Source organism: Oncorhynchus mykiss, chromosome 2 (assembly GCF_057628025.1).
Source record: "Oncorhynchus mykiss isolate SJ-2025 chromosome 2, ASM5762802v1, whole genome shotgun sequence".
Taxonomy (NCBI): domain Eukaryota; kingdom Metazoa; phylum Chordata; class Actinopteri; order Salmoniformes; family Salmonidae; genus Oncorhynchus; species Oncorhynchus mykiss.
The window spans coordinates 100,428,867-100,448,866 of NC_143023.1; the positions used below are offsets into that span (position 1 = coordinate 100,428,867).

General features: G+C 45.4%; 1 protein-coding gene across 1 annotated transcript in view; it reads right to left on the reverse strand.

Moving 5' to 3' along the window:
- ano3 (anoctamin 3) overlaps positions 1 to 20,000 on the reverse strand; it is a gene marked incomplete at its 5' end in the record, with an annotated part of 97,851 nt that overhangs the window by 2,447 nt on the left and 75,404 nt on the right. The window contains 4 exons of the mRNA XM_090215631.1: positions 1,675 to 1,822; positions 4,165 to 4,317; positions 5,240 to 5,409; positions 15,055 to 15,152. Of these exons, the coding sequence (XP_090071757.1) occupies positions 1,675 to 1,822; positions 4,165 to 4,317; positions 5,240 to 5,409; positions 15,055 to 15,152 (569 nt within the window). The remainder of the gene's footprint in view (positions 1 to 1,674; positions 1,823 to 4,164; positions 4,318 to 5,239; positions 5,410 to 15,054; positions 15,153 to 20,000) is intronic.

Genomic DNA, 20,000 nt, shown 5'->3' on the forward strand with positions numbered 1-20,000 from the left:
CCTGTCCAATAAGCCTACAGTAAAGTAACAGTGATCATTGTCCTGTCCAATAAGCCTACAGTAAAGTAACAGTGATCATTGTCCTGTCCAATAAGCCCACAGTAAAGTAACAGTGATCATTGTCCTGTCCAATAAGCCTACAGTAAAGTAACAGTGATCATTGTCCTGTCCAATAAGCCTACAGTAAAGTAACAGTGATCATTGTCCTGTCCAATAAGCCTACAGTAAAGTAACAGTGATCATTGTCCTGTCCAATAAGCCTACAGTAAAGTAACAGTGATCATTGTCCTGTCCAATAAGCCTACAGTAAAGTAACAGTGATCATTGTCCTGTCCAATAAGCCTACAGTAAAGTAACAGTGATCATTATCCTGTCCAATAAGCCTACAGTAAAGTAACAGTGATCATTGTCCTGTCCAATAAGCTTACAGTAAAGTAATATTGAGACACACATTGCCCTGTAGATTGGCACATTTACATGTTATAGGTAAACTAAAAGGCCTGTTGAAACACAAGTCACCCCGTAGACTAGAATGTTCTGCTTCGTACGAAGAGACGAGAACAAGACAGTAGACATAGATGACCAAAGTGGGAGTAGAGGACATAGATGACCAAAGTGGGAGTAGAGGACATAGATGACCAAAGTGGGAGTAGAGGACATAGATGACCAAAGTGGGAGTAGAGGACATAGATGACCAAAGTGGGAGTAGAGGACATAGATGACCAAAGTGGGAGTAGAGGACATAGATGACCAAAGTGGGAGTAGAGGACATAGATGACCAAAGTGGGAGTAGAGGACATAGATGACCAAAGTGGGAGTAGAGGACATAGATGACCAAAGTGGGAGTAGAGGACATAGATGACCAAAGTGGGAGTAGAGGACATAGATGACCAACGCGGGAGTAGAGGACATAGATGACCAAAGTGGGAGTAGAGGACATAGATGACCAAAGTGGGAGTAGAGGACATAGATGACCAAAGTGGGAGTAGAGGACATAGATGACCAAAGTGGGAGTAGAGGACATAGATGACCAAAGTGGGAGTAGAGGACATAGATGACCAAAGTGGGAGTAGAGGACATAGATGACCAAAGTGGGAGTAGAGGACATAGATGACCAAAGTGGGAGTAGAGGACATAGATGACCAAAGTGGGAGTAGAGGACATAGATGACCAACGCGGGAGTAGAGGACATAGATGACCAAAGTGGGAGTAGAGGACATAGATGACCAACGCGGGAGTAGAGGACATAGATGACCAAAGCGGGAGTAGAGGACATAGATGACCAAAGTGGGAGTAGAGGACATAGATGACCAAAGTGGGAGTAGAGGACATAGATGACCAAAGTGGGAGTAGAGGACATAGATGACCAACGCGGGAGTAGAGGACATAGATGACCAAAGTGGGAGTAGAGGACATAGATGACCAAAGTGGGAGTAGAGGACATAGATGACCAAAGTGGGAGTAGAGGACATAGATGACCAAAGCGGGAGTAGAGGACATAGATGACCAAAGTGGGAGTAGAGGACATAGATGACCAAAGCGGGAGTAGAGGACATAGATGACCAAAGTGGGAGTAGAGGACATAGATGACCAAAGTGGGAGTAGAGGACATAGATGACCAAAGTGGGAGTAGAGGACATAGATGACCAAAGCGGGAGTAGAGGATGGACCTACTCATCCTGACGGTATCTCTTGTCCACACAGGGTCCGTATTTGAACGCGTAGACGAAGCGGGGGATGTAGTCGGAGGTGATGGCGATGACGAAGGCGTTGGTGATGACAGACAGCACGCCGATCCCCTCCAGGATACCGTGCCAGATACCTGTTAGAGTAGGGACAACAGGGACAACAGCCTGTCAGACAGGGAACAACAGCCTGTAGGACAGGGACAACAGGGATCAACAGCCTGTCAGACAGGGAACAACAGGGACACAGCCTGTAGGACAGGGAACAACAGGGACAACAGCCTGTAGGACAGGGACAACAGGGATCAACAGCCTGTCAGACAGGGAACAACAGGGACAACAGCCTGTAGGACAGGGAACAACAGGGACAACAGCCTGTAGGACAGGGAACAACAGCCTGTAGGACAGGGACAACAGGGATCAACAGCCTGTCAGACAGGGAACAACAGGGACAACAGCCTGTAGGACAGGGAACAACAGGGACAACAGCCTGTAGGACAGGGACAACAGGGAACAACAGCCTGTCAGACAGGAACAACAGGGAACAACAGGGAACAACAGGGAACAACAGCCTGTCAGACAGGGACAACAGGGAACAACAGGGAACAACAGGGAACAACAGGGAACAACAGGGAACAACAGGGAACAACAGGGAACAACAGGGACAACAGCCTGTCAGACAGGGACAACAGGGAACAACAGGGAACAACAGGAACAACAGGGAACAACAGGGACAACAGGGAACAACAGGGACAACAGCCTGTCAGACAGGGACAACAGGGAACAACAGGGAACAACAGGAACAACAGGGAACAACAGGGAACAACAGGGACAACAGCCTGTCAGACAGGGACAACAGGGAACAACAGGGAACAACAGGGAACAACAGGGACAACAGGGAACAACAGGGACAACAGGGAACAACAGGGAACAACAGGAACAACAGGGACAACAGGGACAACAGGGAACAACAGGGAACAACAGGGAACAACAGGGAACAACAGGGACAACAGGGAACAACAGGGAACAACAGGAACAACAGGAACAACAGGGAACAACAGGGAACAACAGGGACAACAGCCTGTCAGACAGGGACAACAGGGAACAACAGGGAACAACAGGGAACAACAGGGACAACAGCCTGTCAGACAGGGACAACAGCCTGTCAGACAGGGACAACAGGGAACAACAGGGAACAACAGGAACAACAGGGAACAACAGGGAACAACAGGGAACAACAGGGAACAACAGCCTGTCAGACAGGGACAACAGGGAACAACAGGGAACAACAGGGAACAACAGGGAACAACAGGGAACAACAGCCTGTCAGACAGGGACAACAGGGAACAACAGGGAACAACAGGGAACAACACTACAGCTGGTCCGCAGAGAAAATCAGAAAAAGGGCTCAAGAGCAAAATGGTAGGAAATGGCATTTTCGACTTGGGATTTGACTATGCTCCTAACTATGCTAATGTGTATGTGGGTTACATGGAGAAACAGGCCATTTTCAATCCTCTCCAAAATGTTTTCTTGCCTCACATCATTATTTGGAAACGATATATTGATGATATTTTTGTTCTATGGAGGAGTGATGCCAAACAGCTCCAGGCGTTCCATGCTTTTCTTAACTCCTGTTCTGAGCATCTGAGATTTACTATGTAATCTGACACACGTCAAATCAGTTTCCTTAATCTTCTGATCTTGTGTGAAGATAATGTTCTAAACACTGATCTTTACAGGAAACCTACTGATCGTAAGCATCTTCCCTTGAAAAACAGTTTGCCCTACAGCCAATTCTGTCGAATCAAAAGAATTTGCAAAAACCAAATGAGATTTCGACAGAAATATGGGCTGAGACCCAAAGAAAATTCAAGGAGAGGGGGTACAAAAATGACCAGATTAATAATACCGCCGTTGAGAAAATTAAACACAAAACATGACCCTTTTTCAAGGTCAGTCTCGCAAAAAAGACGCATTCTTGGGAATCGTTCACAAACATTGGCACATTCTAAAATCCGATGATAGTCTCGGTAATGTGTTTTCAGACCTTACGACCTTGGTCGTATTCTCACTCAGGGCAGAAACCTCAGAGATCAGCTGGTAAACTCTGATTTACCACCCCAAGATATCCCTGCACAACGTGTATTTGCGCCTCTACTGGATGGAAACTACAAATGTAACGGCTGAGCGCAACGCAATGGCACTTACACATGAGTCATCCTGCAGCGTTTGTCTTTATACCCGGATGAAGGCAGCTTGTCTGTCTAAACGTTTTTTTGCATCTGAGCTCCTAGAGTGTGCTGCTCTCCTTTATTTCTATACAAATATATTTTTAAGTGTTCCACTCCGCTTGCCAGCACCTCGCCTAAATAGGGGTGCGTTTCTTTCGTCATCCCCGACTTGGGATTTGAACCAGCAACCTTCCGATTGCAGGCCCGCTACCTACCGGTTCAACAGAGTTTTCAGTACTACTGACCTATGTCTGTGGCTCTGGCAGGCATGGGCCTCCTCCACTGTGTGACAAACTTGTAGGCATCCAGACGGATCTCGATGACGTTGTTGAGCAGAGCCAGGAGAGGAGCCAACGGGAACGCAGCTACGAAGATGGTGATGAAACCAAACTGGAGAACTGAGGAGGGAAGGAGGGGGGGGGGGGGGGGGGGGAAGAGAAGGAGCAAGAGGAGGAAGAAGGAAGTGGTTGTGGTCAGGTTTTGAACATCCTGTTGTGGTGGGCCTCAGTAGAAGTCCTCTGTGGAACACAGTGACCTCAGTCAAAGGCGAACTGAATACAGGCGCAAGGCAACGTAACAGATTTAACCAACCACATTTTTATTGATTTAAAAAAAAACAACAACATAAAAACATCACAGAACCATCAAGGACCACATTGGAATAAGCGTTGTCCTCTGGGCTTTGTACTCTTTCACTGTACATTATTGTTATTTAAACAGGGAAGTTCATTGAGATCAAAGGTATTTGACAAGGTAACGTAAATAGCTGAAATATCTGACCCATCTCCAGGTACTCATCCACCAGTCCATGGTAACATGGCTAATATGTCTGACCCATCTCCAGGTACTCATCCACCAGTCCATGGTAACATGGCTAATATGTCTTACCCATCTCCAGGTACTCATCCACCAGTCCATGGTAACATGGCTAATATGTCTGACCCATCTCCAGGTACTCATCCACCAGTCCATGGTAACATGGCTAATATGTCTTACCCATCTCCAGGTACTCATCCACCAGTCCATGGTAACATGGCTAATATGTCTTACCCATCTCCAGGTACTCATCCACCAGTCCATGGTAACATGGCTAATATGTCTTACCCATCTCCAGGTACTCATCCACCAGTCCATGGTAACATGGCTAATATGTCTGACCCATCTCCAGGTACTCATCCACCAGTCCATGGTAACATGGCTAATATGTCTTACCCATCTCCAGGTACTCATCCACCAGTCCATGGTAACATGGCTAATATGTCTTACCCATCTCCAGGTACTCATCCACCAGTCCATGGTAACATGGCTAATATGTCTTACCCATCTCCAGGTACTCATCCACCAGTCCGTGGGCGTTCATGGGCTGCAGGTTCCAGTCTTTGTCCCACTGAGGAAGCTGTACTTTGTTCTCCACATTCTGTCCCCCTCCTGTCCTCTCCTTACTCTCTGTCTGCTTCATTTTCCTGCGAGACCACCAGTTCTGAAGCAGACTAGAGAGAGAGAGAGAGAGAAAGAGAGGACGATCATCCTGTGAGACCACCAATCCTGCAGTGGACTGTAAACACGGCACAATACAGTAAAACTTTAGCTATCTGTAAACTCAAACCCAATTGTCCCTGACGAAGTCCTGTAGGAACACTAAGCTGAACATGCACTGAGAAGGATTCGATGTGGGTTTTTTTCTTTCTTCAGCTGAACAAAATACTTTTCATGTGGTAATTAGACGAGATCTTGAGCCTCTCTCCATACGATGTGTGCTGTACAGAAACACACAAAACCAGACCCAACATGACGACAGTTTGTAGTTTTATGCTGTTTCGCTACGTTTACACAGGCAGTACAATTCTGATATTTTCCACTAATTGGTATTTTGACAATTCAGATGAGAGTTTTGGCCAATAATTGGGAAAAATATCAGAATTGTGCTTCCTGTGTAGATGCAGCTTAACACACACATTAGACCAGGACAGCAGAAAGACTAGACCAGGACAGCAGAAACACTAGACCAGGACAGCAGAAACACTAGACCAGGACAGCAGAAACACTAGATCAGGACAGCAGAAACACTAGACCAGGACAGCAGAAACACTAGACCAGGACAGCAGAAACACTAGACCAGGAGAGCAGAAACACTAGACCAGGACAGCAGAAACACTAGACCAGGAAAGCAGAAACACTAGACCAGGACAGCAGAAACACTAGACCAGGACAGCAGAAACACTAGACCAGGACAGCAGAAACACTAGACCAGGACAGCAGAAAGACTTGAAACACTAGACCAGGACAGCAGAAACACTAGAAACACTAGACCAGGACAGCAGAAACACTAGAAACACTAGACCAGGACAGTAGAAACACGAGGCCAGGACAGCAGAAACACTAGAAACACTAGACCGGGACAGAAGAAACACTAGGCCAGGACAGCAGAAACACTAGGCCAGGACAGCAGAAACACTAGGCCAGGACAGCAGAAACACTAGGCCAGGACAGCAGAAACACTAGAAACACTAGACCAGGACAGCAGAAACACTAGAAACACTAGACCAGGACAGCAGAAACACTAGAAACACTAGACCGGGACAGAAGAAACACTAGAAACACTAGACCAGGACAGTAGAAACACGAGGCCAGGACAGCAGAAACACTAGAAACACTAGACCAGGACAGCAGAAACACTAGAAACACTAGACCAGGACAGTAGAAACACTAGAAACACTAGACCAGGACAGCAGAAACACTAGAAACACTAGACCAGGACAGCAGAAACACTAGAAACACTAGACCAGGACAGTAGAAACACGAGGCCAGGACAGCAGAAACACTAGAAACACGAGACCAGGACAGCAGAAACACTAGACCAGGACAGCAGAAACACTAGAAACACGAGACCAGGACAGTAGAAACACGAGGCCAGGACAGCAGAAACACTAGAAACACGAGGCCAGGACAGCAGAAACACTAGAAACACGAGACCAGGACAGCAGAAACACTAGAAACACTAGACCAGGACAGCAGAAACACTAGAAACACTAGACCGGGACAGAAGAAACACTAGACCAGGACAGCAGAAAGACTTGAAACACTAGACCAGGACAGCAGAAACACGAGGCCAGGACAGCAGAAACACTAGAAACACTAGACCAGGACAGCAGAAACACTAGAAACACTAGACCAGGACAGCAGAAACACGAGGCCAGGACAGCAGAAACACTAGAAACACTAGACCAGGACAGTAGAAACACGAGGCCAGGACAGCAGAAACACTAGAAACACTAGACCAGGACAGCAGAAACACTAGAAACACTAGACCAGGACAGCAGAAACACGAGGCCAGGACAGCAGAAACACTAGAAACACTAGACCAGGACAGCAGAAACACTAGAAACACTAGACCGGGACAGAAGAAACACTAGAAACACTAGACCAGGACAGCAGAAACACTAGAAACACTAGACCAGGACAGCAGAAACACTAGAAACACTAGACCGGGACAGAAGAAACACTAGAAACACTAGACCAGGACAGCAGAAACACGAGGCCAGGACAGCAGAAACACTAGAAACACGAGGCCAGGACAACAGAAACACTAGAAACACTAGACCAGGACAGCAGAAACACTAGACCAGGACAGCAGAAACACTAGAAACACGAGGCCAGGACAGCAGAAACTAGAAACACTAGACCAGGACAGCAGAAACACTAGAAACACTAGACCAGGACAGCAGAAACACTAGACCAGGACAGCAGAAACACTAGACCAGGACAGCAGAAACACGAGGCCAGGACAGCAGAAACACGAGGCCAGGACAGCAGAAACACTAGACCAGGACAGCAGAAACACTAGACCAGGACAGCAGAAACACCAGACCAGGAGAGCAGAAACACTAGACCAGGACAGCAGAAACACTAATTAATTCATTTAGATGTTGGAACATTGCTGCTATAACAGCCTCCACTCTTCTGGGAAGGCTTTCCACTAGATGTTGGGACATTGCTGCTATAACAACCTCCACTCTTCTGGGAAGGCTTTCCACTAGATGTTGGAACATTGCTGCTATAACAGCCTCCACTCTTCTGGGAAGGCTTTCCACTAGATGTTGGAACATTGCTGCTATAACAACCTCCACTCTTCTGGGAAGGCTTTCCACTAGATGTTGGAACATTGCTGCTATAACAACCTCCACTCTTCTGGGAAGGCTTTCCACTAGATGTTGGAACATTGCTGCTATAACAGCCTCCACTCTTCTGGGAAGGCTTTCCACTAGATGTTGGAACATTGCTGCTATAACAACCTCCACTCTTCTGGGAAGGCGTTCCACTAGATGTTGGAACATTGCTGCTATAACAGCCTCCACTCTTCTGGGAAGGCTTTCCACTAGATGTTGGAACATTTCTGCGGGGACTTGCTGCCATTCAGCCACAAGAGCATTAGTGAGGTCGGGCACTGATGTTGGGCGATTAGGTCTGGCTCACAGTCGGCGTTCCAATTCATCCTAAAGGTGTTCGATGGGGTTGAGGACAGGGCTCTGTGCAGGCCAGTCAAGTTCTTCCACACTAATCTCGACAAACCATTTTTGTATTGTCCTCGGTTTGTGACTGGGGCATTGTCATGCTGAAACAGGAAAGGGCCTTCCCCAAACTGTTGCCATAAAGTTGGAAGCACAGAATCATCTAGAACGTCATTGTATGCTGTAGCGTTAAGATTTCCCTTCACTGGAACTATGGGGCCCGAACCATGAAAAACAGCCCCAGACCATTATTCCTCCTCCACCAAGCTTTATATTTGACTCTATGAATTGGGGCAGGTAGCGTTCTCCTGGCATCCGCCTAACCCAGATTAATCTGTCGGACTGCCAGATGGTGAAGCGTGATTTCCACTGCCCCACAATCTAATAGCGGGGAGCTTTACACCACTCCAGCCAACGCATGGCATTGCACATGGGGATCTTAGGCTTGCGTGCGGCTGCTTGGCCATGGCAACTAATTTCATGAAGTTCCCGACGAACAGTCCTTGAGCAAACGGTACATATAGGGACAAACATAATACTGTAGACCACAAGAGGAAGAGGACACACTTAGAGTGCATTTGCCATTCTGGTAAAACCAGGAGACCAAGAAATAACAGATGTGGGATGGACTCATATGTTGTATGTGTATAAATACAGAGCCAGAGCTCAGGGAAGGGAGTTGTTCCGCGGACCAGCTCGGCTTCTGATATTTTGTATTAAAAGCCACTGAAAGTGGCGGAAAGTCACTGAGCTCTTCAGTAAGGCCATTCTACTGTCAATGTTTGTCTATGGAGAATGCATGGCTGTGTGCTCGATTTATACACCTGTCAGCAACGGGTGTGGCTGAAATAGCCGAATCCACTAATTTGAAGTGGTGTCCACATACTTTTGTAAATAGTGTATATCAATATGGGCTATTTTCAGCCCCTTCCTGCTTCTCATATATAGACATAATATGGAAAAGAACAAAGGAAAAAAATGAAAAACATTCAGCAGTTTAATCAGTTGATGTGTGTAAGTCTGTGTGTGCGCTGCGGGGTTGAAGCTACGAACCCATAGGCTTGTCTCTCTCATCCCTTCTAGGCTTCTGGGAGGGAGGGTGGGTGGACAATGAGCCTGTCATAGCAGATGTAAGCAATGTCCCCACACCCTCTGGTAGCTTTCATGGCTGGGATCAGTTATTTTCTCTTCTGGCGCACAGCTTCAGGATAGTCCTCGTTGCGGAAGCTGTACGTTCTTCTCAACTTGTTGGCTTATTCCAGAACAGCTACCTTGTCCTTGAACTTCAGGAACTTGACCACTATCGGCCTGGGCTAGTCACTTTTTCCAATCCTGTGGTCGCAATCCACTTCAATATTCTTGTGGTCCATGTTCAGTTTCTCCGAGATCATTTCCCTCGCTTTGTCCTCAGACTCTGTCCAGGTCTCATGTGGCGATTCTGAAATGTTTGTCCAAAACAATGTTGTTCCACCTTGATTGTCCCTCTGATGTCTCAGTCATTTGACTTACAGAACGCTGTCATCTTGCTGTTCTCCTGTTTCAACTCGTCGAGCTGACCCTGGGAGAACTGCAAACTGTTCTTCAAGTCAAATTAGTTCTTCAGGTCTGGACCTCTCTATAATTTTATTAGTAGATGTCATACAGGTTCACAGCGTATTTGTGATGTCACACAGGTTCACAGCGTATTTGTGATGTCACACAGGTTCACAGCGTATTTGTGATGTCACACAGGTTCACAGCGTATTTGTGATGTCACACAGGTTCACAGCGTATTTGTGATGTCACACAGGTTCACAGCGTATTTGTGATGTCATACAGGTTCACGTAGCATTTAACGCTCCCACCATTACCACCATTGTCAATCCAGATCTGCTGTAAGTCAGTACAGTATGTAACTCTTGGAGGTTGCCTCATTCCCTTCTGACGGGGAAAGGGTGTTAGCAGGACACAGATCTGCTGAGTAGACTCCACCAGTATTTGGACATTTGAAGCTATTTTCTTGTTGTTGTAACAACTGTTTGTAGGTCTCTTTTTGTTCGTTTAAAAGATCCTTCCCCTGTGATAGAGAGACACCACTGTCCTCAACGGTACTCCCGCCGGCTTTGGTCTTTGTCATGGTAGCTAGCAACGTAGGTTACGGCTGTTACTCCTCACAGTTCCAGACAGGGCAGTTCACAGGGAAGATGTAAACAGCAACAACCAGCAGGGATCTAGACAGTCACAAACCCGGGGAAATCCGCGGTCCCAGTCACGTCGCAGACTGCGTTCAAGCCCCCAAGGAAACCTGATAACAATGACAGCTAGGCTAGCTGCTACGCCAAGCAGCTCATCAGACACTTGGTCAGACCTTTGGTCGGCGGGATCCCTGGACAGATAGCAGAGGGCTCTGCAAGTGATAGCAACCACGTCGCGGGATCCCTGGACAGATAGCAGAGGGCTCTGCAAGTGATAGCAACCGTGTCGCGGGATCCCTGGACAGATAGCAGAGGGCTCTGCAAGTGATAGCAACCACGTCGCGGGATCCCTGGACAGATAGCAGAGGGCTCTGCAAGTGATAGCAACCACGTCGCGGGATCCCTGGACAGATAGCAGAGGGCTCTGCAAGTGATAGCAACCACGTCGCGGGATCCCTGGACAGATAGCAGAGGGCTCTGCAAGTGATAGCAACCACGTCGCGGGATCCCTGGACAGATAGCAGAGGGCTCTGCAAGTGATAGCAACCACGTCGCGGGATCCCTGGACAGATAGCAGAGGGCTCTGCAAGTGATAGCAACCGTGTCGCGGGATCCCTGGACAGATAGCAGAGGGCTCTGCAAGTGATAGCAACCACGTCGCGGGATCCCTGGACAGATAGCAGAGGGCTCTGCAAGTGATAGCAACCACGTCGCGGGATCCCTGGACAGATAGCAGAGGGCTCTGCAAGTGATAGCAACCACGTCGCGGGATCCCTGGACAGATAGCAGAGGGCTCTGCAAGTGATAGCAACCACGTCGCGGGATCCCTGGACAGATAGCAGAGGGCTCTGCAAGTGATAGCAACCACGTCGCGGGATCCCTGGACAGATAGCAGAGGGCTCTGCAAGTGATAGCAACCACGTCGCGGGATCCCTGGACAGATAGCAGAGGGCTCTGCAAGTGATAGCAACCACGTCGCGGGATCCCTGGACAGATAGCAGAGGGCTCTGCAAGTGATAGCAACCACGTCGCGGGATCCCTGGACAGATAGCAGAGGGCTCTGCAAGTGATAGCAACCACGTCGCGGGATCCCTGGACAGATAGCAGAGGGCTCTGCAAGTGATAGCAACCACGTCGCGGGATCCCTGGACAGATAGCAGAGGGCTCTGCAAGTGATAGCAACCACATCGCGGGATCCCTGGACAGATAGCAGAGGGCTCTGCAAGTGATAGCAACCACATCGCGGGATCGCTGGACAGATAGCAGAGGGCTCTGCAAGTGATAGCAACCACATCGCGGGATCCCTGGACAGATAGCAGAGGGCTCTGCAAGTGATAGCAACCACGTCGCGGGATCCCTGGACAGATAGCAGAGGGCTCTGCAAGTGATAGCAACCGTGTCGCGGGATCCCTGGACAGATAGCAGAGGGCTCTGCAAGTGATAGCAACCACGTCGCGGGATCCCTGGACAGATAGCAGAGGGCTCTGCAAGTGATAGCAACCACGTCGCGGGATCCCTGGACAGATAGCAGAGGGCTCTGCAAGTGATAGCAACCGCGTCGCGGGATCCCTGGACAGATAGCAGAGGGCTCTGCAAGTGATAGCAACCACGTCGCGGGATCCCTGGACAGATAGCAGAGGGCTCTGCAAGTGATAGCAACCACGTCGCGGGATCCCTGGACAGATAGCAGAGGGCTCTGCAAGTGATAGCAACCACGTCGCGGGATCCCTGGACAGATAGCAGAGGGCTCTGCAAGTGATAGCAACCACGTCGCGGGATCCCTGGACAGATAGCAGAGGGCTCTGCAAGTGATAGCAACCACGTCGCGGGATCCCTGGACAGATAGCAGAGGGCTCTGCAAGTGATAGCAACCACGTCGCGGGATCCCTGGACAGATAGCAGAGGGCTCTGCAAGTGATAGCAACCACATCGCGGGATCCCTGGACAGATAGCAGAGGGCTCTGCAAGTGATAGCAACCACATCGCGGGATCGCTGGACAGATAGCAGAGGGCTCTGCAAGTGATAGCAACCACGTCGCGGGATCCCTGGACAGATAGCAGAGGGCTCTGCAAGTGATAGCAACCACGTCGCGGGATCCAAACTCAAAACATTTTCAATAGAACACTTTTTCAAAGAGTTTAATTTTTTTCCCCAGAAACAACAAACCGAGCTGTCCCTTGTTCCACGTTCATGAGTCTGGCCAAGTGAGCTTTTCAGAGAGAGTGTCAGAGATGTAACTAAACAGGGTGGTAATTGTCCTGTTTAAGGTTATACAGTGCCTTCATATAGTATTGCATATATTATATAGTATTATTATGTATATATATATTATATAGTATTATTTATAATAAATAGTATTATTATTACATAGTATTATATATATATTATGTGGTATTATTAGTATATATAGTATACATTATTAGCATTATAAATACTATGTAGTATTATTATTATATATATTATATATTATTATTATATATATTATATAGTATTAGTATATGTATTATATAGTATTATTATATATTTTCTATAGTATTAGTATTATATATAATATATAGTATTATTATAATATATTATATATTATTATTATATAGTATATATATATGATATAGTATTATATATTATATATTATTCGTATTATATATAATATATAGTATTATTATTATATATATATTATATGGTATTAGTATATATATATTATATAGTATTATTAGTATATATATCATATAGTATTATTATATATAGTATTATTATTACATATATTATATAGTATTATTATTATTATATATATTATATAGTATTATTATATATATTATGTCATATTCATACCCCTTCACTCATTCCACAATTTGCTGTGTTACAGCCTGAAATCAAAATGGATTAAATTGATAATTTTTTCTCAACCATCTACATACAATACCCCATATCGACAAAGTGAAAACATGTGTTTAGAAATGTTAGCAAATTTATTGAAAATTAAATACAGAAATATCTCAATTAAATAAGTATTCCCTAAGTCAATACCATGAAGAAGCACCTTTGGCAGTGATTACAGCTGTGGGTGTTTCTGGGTCTGTCTGTAAGAGCTTTCCACATCTGGATTGTGCAACATTTGCTCATTATTCTTTTCAAATTTCTTCACGCTCTTTCAAATTGGTTGTTGATCATTAATAGACAACCATTTTCAGGTCTTGCCATTGATTTACAAGTAGATTTAAGACAAGTAACTTGGCCACTCAGGAACAGTAACTGGTTTCTTGGTAAGCAACTCCAGTGTAGATTTGGCCTTGTGTTTTAGGTTATTGTCCTGCTGAAAGGTGGATTCATCTCCCAGAGTCTGGTGGAAAGCAGACTGATCCAGGTTTTCCTCTAGGATTTTGGTCAGGCTCCATTACGTTTCTTAAAAAAAATAAAAACAAACAAAACACTCCGTCCCTAACAATTTTGCCTGTACTTAGTTCCATTCGGTTTCTTTTTTATCCTGTAAAGCTCCCCAGTTCTTAACAATTACAAGCATACCCATAACATGATTCAGCCACCTCTATGCTTCAACATATGAAGAGTGGTACTCAGTAATGTGTTGTATTGTATTTGCCCCAAACATAACACTTTCTATTGATGACAAAAAGTGAATTTCTTTGCCACATGTTTTGCAGTATTACTTTAGTACCTTGTTGCAAACAGGATGCATGTTTTGTAATGTTTTTCTTCTGTACAGGATTCCTTCTTTTCACTTGTCAATTAGGTTAGTATTGTCGAGTAACTACAATGTTGTTGATCCATCCTCAGTTTCCTCCCATCACAGCCATTAAACTCTGTAACTGTTTTAAAGTCACCATTGGCTTCCTGGTGAAATCCCTGAGCGGTTTCCTTCCTCTCCGGCAACTGAGTTAGGAAGGACGCCTGTATCTTTGTAGTGACTGGGTGTTTTGATCCAAAGTGTCATTAATAACTTCACCATGCTCAAAGGGATATTCAATGTCTACTTTTTATTTTTACCCATCTCCCAATAGGTTCCCTCCTTTGCGAGGCAGTGGAACATCTCCCAGGTCTTTGTGGTTGAATCTGTTTGAAATTCACTGCTCAACTGATATTTGCAGACGGGGAGAGTGCGAGAGAAACGGAGGGAGCGAGCGAGCGACAGAGGGAGAGGGGGAGGGAGGGAGATACAGACAGACCGAGTGTGTGAGAGAGAGAGAGAGAGAGAGAGAGAGAGAGAGAGAGAGAGAGAGAGAGAGAGAGACAGAGACAGAGAGAGAGACAGAGAGAGACAGACAGAGAGAGAGAGAGAGAGAGACAGAGAGAGAGAGAGAGAGACAGAGAGAGACAGAGAGAGACAGAGAGAGACAGAGAGAGACAGAGAGAGACAGAGAGAGAGAGAGAGAGAGAGACAGACAGACCGAGTGTGTGAGAGAGAGAGAGAGACAGAGAGAGTAATTCCACGGTCCTTACGGATAACCCAGCTCCATGAAGTTGTTCCAGATCTGTTTCAGTACCATGATGACTCCCATTTGTAGACACAGATCGATCAGACAGCCACTGGGGTGGCACTGAAAATAAGAAACATTTTTTAAAAAACGATTCATTACAGTACAAATCACTGAGTGAAAGAAACCACAAAAAAAACTGTAATTTCAACATTGCGCCAGACTTACTGCAACTGAATAAAACAGAACAAAGTAAAAAACAATCCCAAAGTATTATATTCATATAAAACCTCATACTTTATAAATGAGAGAGAGCTGCATTAAATCACTTTCAATTGACAACTCAAATTCAACGGGTGATGCACGCTAGCCATTTCAAGCTAATGTTGAGCGTTTGCATTGAGCACTGTTACAAACTATAATTGATTAGTTATGAAAGAGATTAATGGTGAACTTTTACGACAAAGGAATGATTACATGTTATGCAAAAGTTATAATAAAAAATGGAATATGATGAATCACTATTGTGTATCGTATAAAATCTCCCCTCAAATGGAAAGGCAGTAAGGAGCCTTAATAGTGTTTAAATAACCTTTTCATTATGTTATTGTTAAAAAGGGAAGGGGAGATACCTAGTCAGTTGTAAAGGGAAAAGGGGAGATACCTAGTCAGTTGTAAAGGGAAAGGGGAGATACCTAGTCAGTTGTAAAGGGAAATACCTAGTCAGTTGTAAAGGGAAAAGGGGAGATACCTAGTCAGTTGTAAAGGGAAAGGGGAGATACCTAGTCAGTTGTAAAGGGAGATACCTAGTCAGTTGTAAAGGGAGATACCTAGTCAGTTGTAAAGGGAAAGGGAGATACCTAGTCAGTTGTAAAGGGAGATACCTAGTCAGTTGTAAAGGGGAGATACCTAGTCAGTTGTAAAGGGAAAAGGGGAGATACCTAGTCAGTTGTAAAGGGAGATACCTAGTCAGTTGTAAAGGGAAAGGGGGATACCTAGTCAGTTGTAAAGGGAAAGGGGGATACCTAGTCAGTTGTAAAGGGGGATACCTAGTCAGTTGTAAAGGGAAAGGGGGATACCTAGTCAGTTGTAAAGGGAGATACCTAGTCAGTTGTAAAGTGAAAGGGGGATACCTAGTCAGTTGTAAAGGGAAGGGGGATACCTAGTCAGTTGTAAAGGGAAAGGGGGATACCTAGTCAGTTGTAAAGGGAGATACCTAGTCAGTTGTAAAGGGAAAGGGGAGATACCTAGTCAGTTGTAAAGGGAAGGGCAGATACCTAGTCAGTTGTAAAGGGAGATACCTAGTCAGTTGTAAAGGGAAAGGGAGATACCTAGTCAGTTGTAAAGGGAAATACCTAGTCAGTTGTAAAGGGAAGGGCAGATACCTAGTCAGTTGTAAAGGGAAAGGGGAGATACCTAGTCAGTTGTAAAGGGAAATACCTAGTCAGTTGTAAAGGGAGATACCTAGTCAGTTGTAAAGGGAAGGGCAGATACCTAGTCAGTTGTAAAGGGAAAGGGGAGATACCTAGTCAGTTGTAAAGGGAAATACCTAGTCAGTTGTAAAGGGAAAGGGGAGATACCTAGTCAGTTGTAAAGGGAAAGGGGAGATACCTAGTCAGTTGTAAAGGGAGATACCTAGTCAGTTGTAAAGGGAGATACCTAGTCAGTTGTAAAGGGAAAGGGAGATACCTAGTCAGTTGTAAAGGGAGATACCTAGTCAGTTGTAAAGGGGAGATACCTAGTCAGTTGTAAAGGGAAATACCTAGTCAGTTGTAAAGGGAAAGGGAGATACCTAGTCAGTTGTAAAGGGAAGGGCAGATACCTAGTCAGTTGTAAAGGGAGATACCTAGTCAGTTGTAAAGGGAGATACCTAGTCAGTTGTAAAGGGAAAGGGGATACCTAGTCAGTTGTAAAGGGAAAGGGAGATACCTAGTCAGTTGTAAAGGGAAGGGGAGATAGCTAGTCAGTTGTAAAGGGAGATACCTAGTCAGTTGTAAAGGGAAAGGGGGGATACCTAGTCAGTTGTAAAGGGAGATACCTAGTCAGTTGTAAAGGGAAAGGGAGATACCTAGTCAATTGTAAAGGGAAAGGGAGATACCTAGTCAGTTGTAAAGGGAGATACCTAGTCAGTTGTAAAGGGAAAGGGAGATACCTAGTCAGTTGTAAAGGGAGATACCTAGTCAGTTGTAAAGGGAAAGGGGAGATACCTAGTCAGTTGTAAAGGGAAAGGGAGATACCTAGTCAGTTGTAAAGGGAAAGGGAGATACCTAGTCAGTTGTAAAGGGAAAGGGGGGATACCTAGTCAGTTGTAAAGGGAAAGGGAGATACCTAGTCAGTTGTAAAGGGAAGGGGAGATACCTAGTCAGTTGTAAAGGGAAGGGGAGATACCTAGTCAGTTGTAAAGGGAGATACCTAGTCAGTTGTAAAGGGAAAGGGAGATACCTAGTCAGTTGTAAAGGGAAAGGGGGATACCTAGTCAGTTGTAAAGGGAAAGGGGAGATACCTAGTCAGTTGTAAAGGGAGATACCTAGTCAGTTGTAAAGGGAAGGGCAGATACCTAGTCAGTTGTAAAGGGAAAGGGAGATACCTAGTCAGTTGTAAAGGGAAAGGGGAGATACCTAGTCAGTTGTAAAGGGAAAGGGGAGATACCTAGTCAGTTGTAAAGGGAAAGGGGAGATACCTAGTCAGTTGTAAAGGGAAAGGGAAATACCTAGTCAGTTGTAAAGGGAGATACCTAGTCAGTTGTAAAGGGAGATACCTAGTCAGTTGTAAAGGGAAATACCTAGTCAGTTGTAAAGGGAAATACCTAGTCAGTTGTAAAGGGAAAGGGAGATACCTAGTCAGTTGTAAAGGGAAAGGGGGGATACCTAGTCAGTTGTAAAGGGAGATACCTAGTCAGTTGTAAAGGGAAATACCTAGTCAGTTGTAAAGGGAGATACCTAGTCAGTTGTAAAGGGAGATACCTAGTCAGTTGTAAAGGGAAATACCTAGTCAGTTGTAAAGGGAAATACCTAGTCAGTTGTAAAGGGAAATACCTAGTCAGTTGTAAAGGGAAATACCTAGTCAGTTGTAAAGGGAGATACCTAGTCAGTTGTAAAGGGAAATACCTAGTCAGTTGTAAAGGGAGATACCTAGTCAGTTGTAAAGGGAGATACCTAGTCAGTTGTAAAGGGAAATACCTAGTCAGTTGTAAAGGGAGATACCTAGTCAGTTGTAAAGGGAGATACCTAGTCAGTTGTAAAGGGAAAAGGGAGATACCTAGTCAGTTGTAAAGGGAAAAGGGGAGATACCTAGTCAGTTGTAAAGGGAGATACATAGTCAGTTGTAAAGGGAGATACCTAGTCAGTTGTAAAGGGAAAGGGAGATACCTAGTCAGTTGTAAAGGGAGATACCTAGTCAGTTGTAAAGGGAAAGGGGAGATACCTAGTCAGTTGTAAAGGGAAAAGGGGAGATACCTAGTCAGTTGTAAAGGGAAAGGGGAGATACCTAGTCAGTTGTAAAGGGAAAAGGGGAGATACCTAGTCAGTTGTAAAGGGAAAGGGGAGATACCTAGTCAGTTGTAAAGGGAAAAGGGGAGATACCTAGTCAGTTGTAAAGGGAAAGGGAGATACCTAGTCAGTTGTAAAGGGAGATACCTAGTCAGTTGTAAAGGGAAGGGCAGATACCTAGTCAGTTGTAAAGGGAAGGGCAGATACCTAGTCAGTTGTAAAGGGAGATACCTAGTCAGTTGTAAAGGGAAAGGGAGATACCTAGTCAGTTGTAAAGGGAAAAGGGAGATACCTAGTCAGTTGTAAAGGGAAAGGGGAGATACCTAGTCAGTTGTAAAGGGAGATACCTAGTCAGTTGTAAAGGGAAAGGGGAGATACCTAGTCAGTTGTAAAGGGAAAGGGGGGATACCTAGTCAGTTGTAAAGGGAAAGGGGGATACCTAGTCAGTTGTAAAGGGAAAGGGGGGATACCTAGTCAGTTGTAAAGGGAAAGGGGGATACCTAGTCAGTTGTAAAGGGAAAGGGGGATACCTAGTCAGTTGTAAAGGGAAAAGGGGAGATACCTCGTCAGTTGTAAAGGGAAATACCTAGTCAGTTGTAAAGGGAGATACCTAGTCAGTTGTAAAGGGAGATACCTAGTCAGTTGTAAAGGGAAAAGGGAGATACCTAGTCAGTTGTAAAGGGAAAAGGGGAGATACCTAGTCAGTTGTAAAGGGAGATACATAGTCAGTTGTAAAGGGAGATACCTAGTCAGTTGTAAAGGGAAAGGGAGATACCTAGTCAGTTGTAAAGGGAGATACCTAGTCAGTTGTAAAGGGAAAGGGGAGATACCTAGTCAGTTGTAAAGGGAAAAGGGGAGATACCTAGTCAGTTGTAAAGGGAAAGGGGAGATACCTAGTCAGTTGTAAAGGGAAAAGGGGAGATACCTAGTCAGTTGTAAAGGGAAAGGGGAGATACCTAGTCAGTTGTAAAGGGAAAAGGGGAGATACCTAGTCAGTTGTAAAGGGAAAGGGAGATACCTAGTCAGTTGTAAAGGGAGATACCTAGTCAGTTGTAAAGGGAAGGGCAGATACCTAGTCAGTTGTAAAGGGAAGGGCAGATACCTAGTCAGTTGTAAAGGGAGATACCTAGTCAGTTGTAAAGGGAAAGGGAGATACCTAGTCAGTTGTAAAGGGAAAAGGGAGATACCTAGTCAGTTGTAAAGGGAAAGGGGAGATACCTAGTCAGTTGTAAAGGGAGATACCTAGTCAGTTGTAAAGGGAAAGGGGAGATACCTAGTCAGTTGTAAAGGGAAAGGGGGGATACCTAGTCAGTTGTAAAGGGAAAGGGGGATACCTAGTCAGTTGTAAAGGGAAAGGGGGGATACCTAGTCAGTTGTAAAGGGAAAGGGGGATACCTAGTCAGTTGTAAAGGGAAAGGGGGATACCTAGTCAGTTGTAAAGGGAAAAGGGGAGATACCTCGTCAGTTGTAAAGGGAAAGGGGG